We start from the raw sequence: 15,522 nt of genomic DNA, 5'->3' as shown, positions 1-15,522 counted from the left end.
ACAGCACACTTTTCATGACCTACGTCCTGCCTCTGTCTGCCCTCTGCATCTCTTACCTCTGCATCTCTGTCAAGCTCCGTAACTGTGTGGTGCCTGGCCACCGCACCCAGAGCCAGGCCGAGGCCCAGCGCACCCGCAAGCGCAAGACCTTCCGTCTGATCACCCTGGTGGTGGCGGCTTTCGGCGTGTGCTGGATGCCCATCAGTGTGTTCAACGTGCTGCGGGACATTGACATTGACCTGATCGACAAGCGCTACTTCCTGCTCATCCAGCTGCTGTGCCACTTGTGTGCCATGAGCTCGTCCTGCTGTAACCCTTTCCTGTATGCCTGGCTGCATAACCGCTTTCGTGCCGAGCTGCGCAAGATGTTCACCTGCCACCGCCGCATCGGCATCCCTGCTAACCACTGTGCCACAAACAGCGTGAACCCCTTCATCCCACCCTCCCACCCACCCGCACAGGATTTGTTCAGAGAATGGTCTTGAAACCAGCTGAAATATTTTTGGTCAGGGTTTTTGTACTGTAAGATAAGATGGTAAAATTATTACTTTTGTTTTTCAAATAGTTGATTCTTCTGACCCCACTCCCTGTTTCTCATGCCCAATTAATACATATTTTGTGAAAAGTAATGTACATTTCTGCACAATATTATTAAGTGGTTACTCACAAGTGCAATAAACTGTGCCACAAACAAGAGTGCTGCAAAAAAGTACTGCATTTGAAGTGTTCTTAGACATGTTGAAACATCAGGAGTTAGTTGATCATGAAGGACATCTTCGGTGTACATTATGCTGTTTATATAAGCATTATCTTTATTGTACAGTGTTCCCATATGATGCATACAAAGTGATGGTTTAATAATAGATGCTTTGGGTTTAGTTTTTGCTTGATTTCAAAAGTCTCTACAACCTCAAGGTTGTGACTGACAGGTGATGCACGTTACCAGATGGGAACGCAGCTTCCAACCTCACAGAAGAGGGTCCTGGCTTGGTGACAAAGATGATAGCTTCAGTCTCTCAACAACTAACAAAAATTAAACACATTTGGTCATGTCAAAAAAGATTGAAATTGGTTCCATTTAACCTGTTTTCCATTTTTGGCAAGTTGCACGTTAAAACACAGTTTTACTTTCTGTGACGGAAATGGTTGCATCATGCATGTACATCTTTTGTAAACGTAATGAAGTATACTGAACAAAAACAAACGTTAACATGCAACAATTTCCAATATTTTAACTTTACAGTTCACATAAGGAAATCAGTCAATTGAAATAAATGCATTAGGCCCCTAATCTATGGATTTCACATGACTGGGAATAAAGATATGCATCTGTTTCCTTTTAAAAAAAGTAGGGGTGTGGATCAGAAAACTAGTCCGTATCTGGTGTGACCTGGTCCGACACATCTTCTTCACATAGAGTTGATCAGGCTATTGATTGTGTCCTGTTAAATGTTGTCCACTCCTTTTCAATAAATGTGCAAAGTTGCTAGATATTGGTACTAGAACACTGTCGTACACGTTGATCCAGAGCATGCCAAACATGCTCAATGGGTGACATGTCTGGTGAGTATGCAGGCCATGGAAGAGCTGGGACATTTTCAGCTTCCAGGAATTATATACAGATCGGGGGCTCCCGAGTGGCGCAGCGGCCTAAGTGCATGTCAGTGCAAGAGGCATCACTACAGTACCTGGTTCAAATCCAGGCTGTATCACATCTGGCCATGATTGAGAGTCCCATAGGGTGGAGCACAATTGGCCCAGCGTCGTCCAGATTTGGCAGGGGTAGGCCGTCATTGTAAATAAGATATTCTTAACTGACTTGTCTAGTTAAATACAGGTTATACAGAAAAATACATATTGTTGCAAAATGGGGCAGTGCATGCTCCCTTAAAACTTGTGGCATTGTGTTCTGTGACAAAACTGCACATTTTAGAGTGGGCTTTTATTGTCCCGAGCACAAGGTGCACCTGTGTAATGATAATGCAGTTGTGATTTTAGCATGTACATCTTGGTGGGGCAAAGTCACTTTATTTATTTTTGCTGCATTGCACCAGCAAGCCACTACACAACACATTAACCACACTTTAACGGTGACAAACGATGCCCACAAAATGTAAGGGCTTACATAAAGCTGTCCCAACAGTAGAGCTTTCTTTTCAACACCGTGGAGTGAATCCTTACCACTGGGACATCTGGCTCTCAGCGGAGCCTTGTCTAGCAGCGAAACAGTTCATTCAGCCTCATTTACTGCCTTTAAAAAAAACATAGCTGATATGGCTGCTAGACAAGCTTGGGCCAGTGACTGATGGATCTCCATGTTTTTTACCTTGTGGGAAATCTGTTGATGTGCCATTAAGCAGGCCGTTGACCCTGGTTGCTTCTGTGGGTCACTCTGGGTGGTAGTCTGTTAGATGACTGACTAATGTAAATGTTGAGCGGCTACACTGCAAGTAGATTGTATGTTTTAATATTCAATCAAATTAAAACATGTAAATGTTTGTCTGGCAAAGCAAGTCCACAGGTGGTATGAAAGAGCAGTCCAACAGAATTGATTGATTACGATTTGAATGCATTATCAAATCTGCTCATCTACACATCTCATTTGTATCAATAAGGAAAGGGCTGTGAGTTGACTGCAAGAAGAACATTTGTAAAGAATTCAAGAGAATACTTGTTGTCATGGTCACATACACATTCAACACCTTATCATTGTCAGGGTGGTTGATATTTTTAGTGATTAATTTTCATACACTTCTAATAAGACCAAATAAGTGAGAAACCATGGTAATGAGTTCTGTGACCCAGATGAAACTGACAATCACTCACAATAAATAAGCCTTGACCAACCACAAACCTGTGAATTGAGATAGTTCCTCAATATCTTGAGAGCAAAGGTCTAAACCAGGTATTCCAAACAGTCCATTTATATTTTTTCCAACGGGCTATACATTTGGGTGAGTTTTTCTCTCGCCTGGGTAGCTTCTTTTCACTGCCCAAAATAAAAATCAAACCATCTAGTGTTCAGCGAAATAACAACACAATGTCAAATACAGGTAGCCTAGTCAAATAATTAACATCAGTCATTAGCTGTTATCTTTTTGCGGGAATTCCACAAATGGTCCGTATGTAGCCAAACGTAGCTGCTGCTGATGTTGGTATCTATACTGATGGCGCAAAAGACATGACAGGGAGACAGTGGAGGGGTAACACGTGTGCAAGCAGTTGCTCCCGACGCCACTTGGGTACACTGCAGCTTCCACCGAGAGGCTCTTGTTGCCAAAGGAATGCCTGACAGCTTGAAAAACGTTTTGGACACTACAGTGAAAATGGTTAACTTTGCTAAAGCAAGGCCCCTGCACTCTCGTGCATTTTCTGCGCTATGCAATGATATGGGCAGCGACAATGTAACGCTTTTACAACATACAGAAGTTCGCTGGTTATCAAGGGGCAAAGTATTGACACTTTTTTAATTGAGAGACAAGCTTAAAGTTTTCTTTACTGACCATCATTTTCACTTGTCTGATCACTTGCATGATGCTGAGTTTCTCACACAACTGGCCTATCTGGGTGATGTTTTTTCTCGCCTGAATGATCTGAATCTAGGATTACAGGGACTCTCCGCAACTATATTCAATGTTTGGGACAAAATTGAGGCTATGAGTAAGAAGTTGGAGCTCTTCTCTGTCTGCATTAACAAGGACAACACAGATCTTTCCATCATTGTAAGATTTTTTGTGTGCAAATGAACTCAAGCTTACGGACAATGTCAAATGTGATGTAGCGAAGCACCTGAGTGAGTTGGGCGTGCAATTACGCAGGTACTTTTCCGAAACGGATGACACAAGCAACTGGATTCGTTATCCCTTCATGCCCTGCCTCCAGTTCACTTACCGATATCTGAACAAGAGAGCCGCATCGAAATTGCAACAAGAAGTTCTGTGAAAATTGAATTTAATCAGAAGCCACTGTCAGATTTCTTGATTGGGCTGTGCTCAGAGTATCCTGCCTTGGCAAATCGCACTGTTACTCAAACTCAAACAGGAAGCACCCTGAAGACTTCCTGACGGTTCGCCCCCATGTGGTGAAGGTAAGAAAAACACCTCTTCGCTGATCCTCAACACTGGGGCCCCACAAGGGGGTGTGCTCAGCCCCCTCCTGTACTCCCTGTTCACCCATGACTGCGTGGCTATGCACGCCTACAACTCAATCATCAAGTTTGCAGACAACACAACAGTAGTAGGCTTGATTACAAACAATGATGAGACAGCCTACAGGGAGGTGGTGAGGGCTCGTAGTGTGGTGCCAGGAAAATAACCTCTCACTCTATTTCAACAAAACTAAGGAGATGATCATGGACTTCAGGAAACAGCAGAGGGAGAACCCCCTATCCACATCGTTGGGACCACAGTGGAGAAGGTGGAAAGCTTCAAGTTCCTTGGCATACAAATTATTGACAAACTGAAATGGTCGTCCCACACAGACAGCGTGGTGAAGAAGGTGCAACAGTGCCTCTTCAAGCTTAGGAGGCTAAAGAAATTTGGCTTAACACCTAAAACCATCACAAACTTTTACAGATGCACAATTGAGAGTATCCTATCGGGCTGTATGAATGCCTGGTAAGGCAACTGCACCGCCCACAACCGCAAAGCTCTCAAGAGGGTGGTGCGGTCTGCCTAACGCATTAACGGGGGCAAACTTCCCGCCCTCCGGACTCCTACAACACCCGATGCCATAGGAAGGCCAAAAAGATCATCAAGGACATCAACCACCCTTGCCACTGTCTGTCCACCCCACTATCATACAGTATATTAGGCACTTTTAAATTGTATTTACATATTGTATCACCCAATTCATATGTATATACTGTATTGTATTCTACAGTCATGGCCAAACGTTTTGAGAATGACACAAATATTAATTTCCACCAAGTTTGCTGCTTCAATGTCTTTCAATATTTTTGTCAGATGTTACTATGGAATACTGATGTATAATTACAGGCATTTCATAAATGTCAAAGGCTTTAATTGACAATTACATGAAGTTGATGCAGAGTCAATATTTGCAGTGTTGACCCTTCTTTTCAAGATCTTTCTGTAATCCACTTGGTATGTTGCTTTTCACTCAACTTCTACACATCCGGACTGGATATCATCATCTCAATAATCAATCATGGAGTTTGTCAGAATTTGTGGGGTTTTGTTTGTCCATCCGCCCTTGAGACTGGACCACAAGTTCTCATTGGGATTTATGTCTAGAGCTTCCAGCCATGGACCCAAAATTGTTGTTTTCGTCTCCAGTCACTTAGGGGTGTTATCACCTTGGTTTGCAAGTGCTCCCATCACAGCTGGAAAAGGTTATCACAATCTGTTCCTGGATTGTTGGGAGAAGTCGTTCTCGAGGACAAAGTTGAAAACATTCTTTATTCAGCTGTGTTCTTTTGCAAAATTGTGAGGAGCCTCCCCTTTGCTGAGAAGCAACCCCACACATGAATGGTCTCAGGATGCTTTACTTTTTGGCATGACACAGGACTGATGGTAGCGCTCACCTTATCTTCTCCGGACAAGCTTTTTTCCAGATGCCCTAAACAATCGGAAAGGGGATTCATCAGAGAAAATGACTTTACCCCAGTCCTCAGCAGTCTAATCTCTGTACCTTTCACAGAATATCAGCCTGTCCCTGATGTTTCTGGAGAAAAGTGGCTTCTTTGCTGCCCTTCTTGACACCAGGCCATCCTCCAAAAGTCTTTGCCTCACTGTGCGTGCAGATGCACTCACACCTGCCTGCTACCATTCCTGAGCAAGCTCTGTACTGGTGGTGCCCCGATCCCGCAGCTGAATCAACTTTGGAGACGGTCCTGGTGCTTGCTGGACTTTCTTGGGCGCCCTGAAGCCTTCTTCACAACATTGTAAGTTCTTGATGATCCAGTAAATGGTTGATTCAGGTGCAATCTTCCTGGCAGCAATATCCTTGCCTGTGAAGCCTTTTTTGTGCAAAGCAATGATGACGGCACGTGTTTTCCTTGCAGGTAACCATGGTTGACATAGGAAGAACAATGATTCCAAGCACCAACCTCCTTTTGAAGCTTCCAGTCTGTTATTCGAACTCAATCAGCATGACAGAGTGATCTCCAGTAATGTCCTCGTCAACACTCACACCTGTGTTAACGAGAGAATCACTGACATGATGTCAGCTGGTCCTTTTGTGGCAGGGCTGAAATGCAGTGGAATGTTTTTTGGGGGGATTCAGTTAATTTGCATGGCAAAGAGAGACTTTGCAATGAATTGCAATTCATCTGATCACTCTTCATAACATTCTGGAGTATATGCAAATTGCCATCATACAAACTGAGGCAGCAGACTTGGTGAAAATTAATATTTGTGTCATTCTCAAAACTTTTGGCCACGGCTGTACACTACACCACTGACTGTTAAATAGCCACACGGCTGCCAATAGAATCATTGGCCACTTTAAAGAAATGAAACACTAGCCAATTTAATAATGTCTCCGTTATCTTGCCTTACTCATCTCTCATACAGTGGGGCAAAAAAGTATTTAGTCAGCCACCAATTGTGCAAGTTCTCCCACTTAAAAGATGACAGAGAAAATCATTGTAGGATTTTTATGAATTTAATGCAAATTATGTAATATATATATATTTGTAATAATGACAATTACAACAAAAACTGAATGTACAATGAACACTTACTTTAACTTAATATAATACAGAAATAAAAATGTATTTAGTCTCAAATAAATTAAACATTGTCACGCCCCTGTCCTGAGTATTCTTTGTTTTCTTTATTGTTTGGTTAGGTCAGGGGGTGACATGGGTGATGTATGTGTTTTTGTACTGCCTAGGGGTTTTGTAGGTTTATGGGGTTGTTTGTCATCTAGGTGTTTATATATGTCTATGTTTGCCTAGATTGGCTCTCAATTAGAGGCAGGTGTTTATCGTTGTCTCTGATTTGGAACCATATTTAGGCAGCCATCTTCTTTGGGTATTTCGTGGGTTATTGTCTATGTCTAGTTGCCTGTGTTTGCACTTTTGTATCATAGCTTCACGTTCGGTTTGTTATTTTGTATAGTTTATTTAGTGTCAATCTTTATTAAAAGTATCATGTATTCACATTACGCTGCGCCTTGGTCTCCTCCGTATGACGTCGTGACAGAATAACCTACCTTAAAAGGATGAAGCAGCGTGATTGGGAGGAACATCGCTTAATGGAGAAATGGACCCGGGAGAAGAAACGAATGGGTAACAACCTGGGAGGAGATTGAGAGTTGGTCGATCGATCCAGGGAGAGTGCCAGAGCCTGCATGGGATTCTTTAGAACAGTGCGAGGAGGGATACAGGAGATACACGGCTAGCACGGAAGCCCGAGAGGCAGCCCCAATAATTGTTTTGGGAGGAGGGCACACAAGGAGATTGGCTAAGTCAGGTAGGAGACCTGAGCCAACTCCTTGTGCTTACATGGGAGCGTGTAACTGGTCAGGCACCGTGTTATGCAGAGATGCACACGGTGTCTCCAGTGCGCATTTCTAGCCCTGTGCACTATATTCCAGCTCCTCGCATTGGCCGGGCTAGAATGAGCATCCAGCCAGGACGGGTTGTGTCAGCATTACACTCAAGACCTCCAATACACCTCCACAGCCCAGTACCTCCTGTGCCTGCTCCCGCACTCGCCCTGAGGTGCGTGCCCCCAGCCCAGTACCACCAGTGCCAACACCACGCACCAGGCTTCCTGTGCGTCTCCAGAGCCCTGTACTCCTGTTCCTCCTCCCCGCACTCGCCCCGAGGTGCGTGTCTCCAGCCCGGTACCACCAGTGCCGGCACCAGGCCTACAGTGCGCCTCGCCAGTCCAGAGCGTCCGGCAACAGTACCTAGTCCAGAGCGTCCGGCAACAGTACCCAGTCCGGGAGCGTCCAGCTACTTAACCCGGCCCAGAGCGTCCGGCTACAGTACCCAGTCCAGAGCGTCCGGCTACAGTACTCAGTCCAGAGCGTCCGGCAACAGTACCCAATCAGAGCGTCCGGCAACAGTACCCAGTCCAGAGCGTCTGGCAACAGTCTACAGACAGGAACCTCTTACGACGGGCCGCAGACCGGAACCTCCTACGACGGGTCGCAGTCCGGAACCTACCACGACGGGGTCGCAGCCCGGAGCCGCCAGAGCCTCCCTCCAGTCGGGAGCCGCCAGAGCCTCCTCTAGTCCAGAGCCGCCAGAGTCTCCGGAGCCGCCAGCCAGCCAGGAGCCGCCAGAGCCATACCATATTTAGGCAGCCATCTTCTTTGGGTATTTCATAAGGTTATTGTCTGTCTAGTTGCACGTGTTTGCACTTTTGTATCATAGCTTCATGTTCATTTTGTTATTTTGTGTAGTTTATTTAGTGTGTCTTTATTAAAAGATTAATGTATTCACATTACGCTGCGCCTTGGTCTCCGCAATACGACGATCGTGACAAACATGCTCAATTTGGTTTAAATAATGCAAAAACAGTGCAATATGTTCCACACAAAAAGCTAATGTTTGACTGACCCTAGCCCCCCAACACATAAACTACTGCAGCATAAATACTGAGACAGGAGGGGTCAGGAGACACTGTGGCCCCATCCGATGATACCCCCGGACAGGGCCAAACAGGCAGGATATAACCCCACCCACTTTGCCAAAGCACAGCCCCCACACCACTAGAGGGATATCTTCAACCACCAACTTATCATCCAGAGACAAGGTCGAGTATAGCCCACAAAGATCTCCACCATGGCACAACCCAAGGGGGGGAGCCAACCCAGACAGGAAGATCACGTCAGTGGCTCAACCCACTCAAGTGACGCACCCCTCCTAGGGACGGCATGGAAGAGCACCAGTAAGCCAGTGACTCAGCCCCTGTAATAGGGTTAGAGGCAGAGAATCCCAGTGGAGAGAGGGGAACCGGCCAGGCAGAGACAGCAAGGGCGGTTCGTTGCTCCAGAGCCTTTCCGTTCACCTTCACACACCTGGGCCAGACTACACTCAATCATAGGACCTACTGAAGAGATGAGTCTTCAGGAAAGACTTAAAAATGGGGCCGAGTCTGCGTCTCTCACATGGGTAGGCAGACCATTCCATAAAAATTGAGCTCTATAGGAGAAAGCCCTGCCTCCAGCTGTTTGCTTAGAAATTCTAGGGACAATTAGGAAGCCTGCGTCTTGTGACCGTAGCGTAGGTGTAGGTATGTATGGCAGGACCAAATCAGAAAGATAGGTAGGAGCAAGCCCATGTAATGCTTCGTAGGTTAGCAGTAAAACCTTGAAATAAGCTCTACCTTAACAGGAAGCCAGTGTAGGAGACTAGCACTGGAGTAAAATTATAATTTTTTGGGTTCTAGTCACGATTCTAGCAGCCGTATTTAGCACTAACTGAAGTTTATTTTAGTGCTTTATCCGGGTAGGCGGAAAGTAGAGCATTGCAGTAGTCTAACCTAGAAGTAACAAAAGCATGGATTCATTTTTCTGCATCATTTTTGGACAGAAAGTTTGTGTTATGTAGATGGAAAAAAGCAGTCCTTGAAACAGTCTTGATATGTTCGTCAAAAGAGAAATCAGGGTCCAGAGTAACGCCGAGGTACTTCACAGTTTTATTTGAGACGACCGTACAACCATCAAGATTAATTGTCAGATTCAACAGAAGATATCTTTGTTTCTGGGACCTAGAACAAGCATATCTGTTTTGTCTGAGTTCAAAAGCAGAACATTTGCAGACATCCACTTCCTTATGTCTGAAACACAGACTTCTAGCGAGGGCAATTTTGGGGCTTCACCATGTTTTATCGAAATGTACAGCTGTGTGTCATCTGCATAGCAGTGTGTTAACATTGTTTCCGAATTAAATCACCAAGAGGTAAAATACATGTGAAAACAATAGTGGTCCTAAAAACGGGACCTTGAGGAACACGAAATACAGTTGATTTGTCAAAGGACAGATAAGATCTAAACCAGGCCAGAACTTGTCCATGTAGACCAATTTGGGTTTCCAATCTCTCAAAAGAATGTGATGATCTATGATATCAAAAAGCAGCACTAAGGTCTAGGAGCACGAGGACAGATGCAGAGCCTCGGTCTGACGCCATTAAAAGGTAATTTACCATTTCACAAGTGCAGTCTTAGTGTTAATGATGGGGTCTAAAAACAGACTGAAGTGTTTCGTATACATTGTTTGTCTTCAGGAAGGCAGTGCTTAATAAGCAACAGCTTATTCAACATTTTTTGAGAGGAATGGGAGATTCGATATAGGCCGATATATTAACTATATTAAATATTAACTAAGGTTTGGCTTTTTCAAGAGAGGCTTTATTACTGCCACTTTTAGTGAGTTTGGTACACATCCGGTGGATCGAGAGCCATTTATTATGTTCTTGACCTTGTGAAGATGTTGAGGAAACAGGTACAACAGTACCTACATCCACAGTAAAACCAGTCCTATATCGACATAACCTGAAAGGCCGATCAGCAAGGAAGAAGCCACTGCTCCAAAACCACCGTAAAAAAGCCAGACTATGGTTTGCAATTGCACACGGGGACAAAGATGGTACTTTTTGGAGAAATATCCTCTGGTCTGATGAAACAAAAATAGAACTGTTTGGCCATAATGACCATCGTTATGTTTATAGGAAAAAAGGGGAGGCTTGCAAGCCGAAGAACACCATCCCAACCGTGAAGCACGGGGTGGCAGCATCATGATGTGGAGTGCTCTGCTGCTGGAGGGACTGGTGCACTTTACAAAATAGATGGCTTCATGACGATGGACAATCATGTGTATATTGAAGCAAATGGGTCTTCCAAAATGGCCAATGACCCCAAGCATACTTCCAAAGTTGTGGAAAAATGGCTTAAGGACAACAAAGTCATGGTATTGGAGTGGCCATCACAAAGCCCTGTCGTGTCTTTACTATCATTAAACTGAAAACTTTGTTTTTATAAAAGATTCTTTCAGGATTTGTTTACATGATTAAACTGAATAATCATGTAACTGTAATTAACTAGGAAGTTGGGGCACCAAGGAAAATATTCAGATTACAAAGCTATAACCTTCAGATATTTTCACATCTGATCAAAAAGTCTTCTGATTAATGATTTATTTATTTTACCTCACATTATTCTCATTCCAAACGTCGTAAATTGTTGGTTACCTGCACGAAACCAGTCTTCACTATGGGTCATCCATACATCAATCGTCTTAAATCAGTTATTTAGTTAGTTGTGGCAATTCAGAGAAATGCATAAACAAACAAATATGGTTACATGAAATTATAGAATGTGCCCTAGTGGGCTGAACCGGCATGGCGGCTTGTTAGACAAAGGAGCAATGGGGGTCGACAAAGAAGTCACGACAGAGTTAATTCTAACAATTAAATGCTAATCCTTTACACATGAATGCTCACTCATTCGGGAACAATTGCAATCAACATACATTGCTCAAAAAATAAAGAGACCACAAAAAATAACACATCCTAGATCTGAATGAATGAAATATTCTTATTAAATACTTTTATCTTTACATAGTTGAATGTGCTGACAACAAAATCACACAAAAATGATCAATGGAAATCAAATTTATCCACCCACGGTCTGGATTTGGAGTCACACTCAAAATTAAAGTGGAAAACCACACCACAGGCTGATCCAACTTTGATGAAATGTCCTTAAAACAAGTCAAAATGAGGCTCAGTAGTGTGTGTGGCCTCCACGTGCCTATATGACCTCCCTACAACGCCTGGGCATGCTCCTGATGAGGTGGCGGATGGTCTCCTGAGGGATCTCCTCCCAGACCTGGACTAAAGCATCCGCCAACTCCTGGACAGTCTGTGGTGCAACGTGCCGTTGGTGGATGGAGCGAGACATGATGTCCCAGATGTGCTCAATTGGATTCAGGTCTGGGAACGGGCGGGCCAGTCCATAGCATCAATGCCTTCCTCTTGCAGGAACTGCTGACACACTCCAGCCACATGAGGTCTTGCATGGTCTTGCATTAGGAGGAACCCAGGGCCAACCGCACCAGCATATGGTCTCACAAGGGGTCTGAGGATCTCATCTCGGTACCTAATGGCAGTCCAGGCTACCTCTGGCGAGCACATGGAGGCACACCATGACTGACCCACCGCCAAACCGGTCATGCTGGAGGATGTTGCAGGCAGCAGAACGTTCTCCATGGCGTCTCCAGACTGTCACGTGTGCTCAGTGAACCTGCTTTCATCTGTGAAGAGCATAGGACGCCAGTGGCGGAATTTTCCAATCTTGGTCTTCTGGCAAATGCCAACGTCCTGCACGGTGTTGGGCTGTAAGCACAACCCCCCACCTGTGGACGTCGGGCCCTCATACCACCCCCATGGAGTGTTTCTGACCGTTTGAGCAGACACATGCACATTTGTGGCATGCTGGAGGTCATTTTGCAGGGCCTCCTGCTCCTCCTTGCACAAAGGCGGAGGTAGCGGTCCTGCTGCTGGGTTGTTGCCCTCCTACGGCCTCCCTCCACGTCTCCTGATGTACTGGCCTGTCTCCTGGTAGCGCCTCCATGCTCTGGACACTACGCTGACAGACACAGCAAACCTTCTTGCCACACCTCACATTGATGTGCCATCCTGGATGAGCTGCACTACCTGAGCCACTTGTGTGGATTGTAGACTCCGTCTCATGCTACCATTAGAGTGAAAGTACCACCAGCATTCAAAAGTGACCAAAACATCAGCCAGGAAGCATAGGCACTGAGAAGTGGTCTGTGGTCACCACCTGCAGAACCACTCCTTTATTGGGGTGTCTTGCTAATTGCCTATAATTTCCACCTGTTGTCTATTCCATTTGCACAACAGCATGTGAAATGTATTGTCAATCAGTGTTGCTTCCTAAGTGGACAGTTTGATTTCACAGAAGTGTAATTGACTTGGAGTTACATTGTGTTGTTTAAGTGTTATTTTTAGAGCAGTGTATTTACGCTCAATGTGTCGTCTTGATCGCTGGTGAAAAGTCTTTCTTTTGTAGGATCGTCAGTCTCTCTCTAGTTCTTGGTTAGAGGAGATAGTTCAAAGTGACATTCGTTATAGAATGGATGTTTCGGCGGTTGTCGTTCTTCGCGTTCAATGATACCGAATTCCTAGCTACAGACTAGTAATCAATATCAAATACTTGTTCTTATTCTGTCGGTATCTAAGAGTCTAAGAGTTTAACCACGTGGGATGGTTAAAATATTCAGCTATGGTCTGCAACCTTTGTACTCCCGTGATTGAGAGCAACATGGTCTGGTGATTATTTCTCAAAGTTGGGTTTTATTCAGAATGGCAGAAAAGGCTGTCCCAGGATGTCTGACCCCAACTGGGCTCAGAGGCGGTCCTCTGATTTAGTTCAAATCAAAAGGGAATTGTATTTGTCGTCATTAAACAGTTCACAACCATATTATACAAACAGTATCATACTCACTCATTCATCTTATACAACAATTAGGTGTAAACCTATTATATAAACAGCGTTATGGTAATGTAGCCACACAGTCTCTCGAGCTTCCCAAGTTGTGCCCAACAGACCAGTTCGTAGCTGGATTCTTCACTGATATTTTACACTTTCTCTGGAACATGACATTTGTACCTCAAGTTCTGTGAGGTGGAAGGATTTCCTTTGTCTTCCTGAAAAACTACTCTATAACTGTGTGTCCATGAGGTCTTCTCAGGAATTTACGACCTCTGACCACAGCAATCTGGTTGTAGAAGCAGAGAGCGGGGGATGGTGCTCGCTGTACTCAGAGGGCAACGACATGACAGCCCTGACCTCAAGCCTATAGAAAATGTGTGGGCAGAACTGAAAAAGTGTGCGCGAACAAGGAGGCCTACAAACCTGAAATCAGTTACACCAGCTCTGTCAGGAGGAATGGGCCAAAATTCACACAACTTAGTGGGAAGCTTGTGGAAGGCTACCGGAAACACTTGACCAAAGTTAAACAATTTAAAGGCAATGCTACCAAATACTAATTGAGTGCATGTAAACTTCTGACCCACTGGGAATGTGATGAAATAAATAAAAGCTGAAATAATTCTATTATTCTGACATTTCACATTCTTAAAATAAAAGTTGTGATCCTAACTGACCTAAGACAGGGAATTTTTACTAGGATTAAATGGAATTGTGAAAAACTGAGTTTAAGGTCTTTGGCTAAGGTGCATGTAAACTTCCGACTTCAACTGTAGTTAATCTATTGAACGCAGGAAAGTGGTTTCCATTAATGTCACAGTTTCTCGGTGTATCATAGGCCTACAGCTAGTATTAAATCTTCAAGCTGCCTCTAATAGCATACACAAAACATTTCATGATTTACTATACTTTATTTCAATTGAAAATATCACACCTTTTTTGTTTAAATTCAGTGTAACTATTAAGGAATCCAGATTTTACAGTAATCAAAGTCTTATGAGTAAAATCCCTGAAGGCACAATCAGAAATGTTTATAATTTATATTGTTTCTTATTGCTATGACATTTCACAAAGGCATAGGCACCGAAGAAACATAGAGTAGATTACATTCAGAGACAGAGATTTACACAAGTTGTAAGCCTACTGCTTAATAAAAGGCATTCAATCTAACAAGGACAAGATTAATTTTGAAACTACATTCATAATGCCTAAATATATTGGAAGATCTTTCTCAAAGTGTAACGATTTGAACTTAGTCATTAATCTTGCATAAAATATTTGACATGTTGTGCACTTACATTATTTTGCATAAATAGAAAAGATTGTGCTCTGCACAGTCAAGTGAGTAGATACTACAGACATAAAAGAAAGAAAACAGTGAACAGCAGGTCTCTCTCCATCTATAGTTAGCGTGACCAAATCCACACTACTGCCTCAAACATGGAATAAATTCCTGGTTCTCTATCCATCGCTGGTTTTGTAAATGATGTTTTCCGCCTTTAGACACATTAAAAAGATGGCAGTGTAAACAACTAAAATAAGGAAAAAGGCAACTAAAAAGCTAAAATAAGCAATGTTGACATATATGCATTTCCAATCAAACCCTGTGTGAACTAGCCTAAAATCACAGGTCCAATAACGCTTCAACAAACTAGGCTAATAAGGTAAGACCACTGTGTATCTGAAATGTCACTATGAGGCTACATTTACTTTGAGGGTTAACGTACTTGTACCATACCCCGCAATAATGCGATTTGGTCTTAGATTAACACTTGTGTTTGATTGAATACACCAAGAAGGGGTAGCGCCAAGGCACGTCATGATCATTTAAAGAAAAGGATCAAACATAACCCTAGAAAAACAAGGAAAGTTCAAGGTTTAAGAATGCAACAAAACAAACACTAACCAGCATATTATTAGATGTGTTAAGGCTTTGGGACACCAAAGTAGCTAGATGGCCTAATTAAAATCCACTAAATTGTAGGCAACATGGAACCACTGTGCAAAGGCATGGCCAGAGATATTTCATCAGTGACATGGACATCAACATACCTAGAGCTTCCAGTTCCATTTTGCCTAATGAGGGCC

The 15,522-nt window shown here is 43.7% G+C and overlaps 1 protein-coding gene across 1 annotated transcript; it reads left to right on the top strand.

The window, feature by feature from the left end:
* Positions 1-5: 5 nt before the first annotated feature.
* On the top strand, positions 6-485 carry LOC124019362 (prolactin-releasing peptide receptor-like; the record flags this gene model as incomplete). The annotated part of the gene is made up of 1 exon (XM_046334679.1): positions 6-485. A coding segment is annotated over one exon (480 nt), but the record flags the coding sequence as incomplete, so codon positions are not given.
* Positions 486-15,522: the final 15,037 nt, after the last annotated feature.

Source organism: Oncorhynchus gorbuscha, unplaced genomic scaffold (genome assembly GCF_021184085.1).
Source record: "Oncorhynchus gorbuscha isolate QuinsamMale2020 ecotype Even-year unplaced genomic scaffold, OgorEven_v1.0 Un_scaffold_8138, whole genome shotgun sequence".
Lineage (NCBI taxonomy): Eukaryota > Metazoa > Chordata > Actinopteri > Salmoniformes > Salmonidae > Oncorhynchus > Oncorhynchus gorbuscha.
The sequence above is the reverse complement of the archived record's forward strand: the minus strand, read 5'-3'. Positions and strand labels throughout refer to the sequence as shown.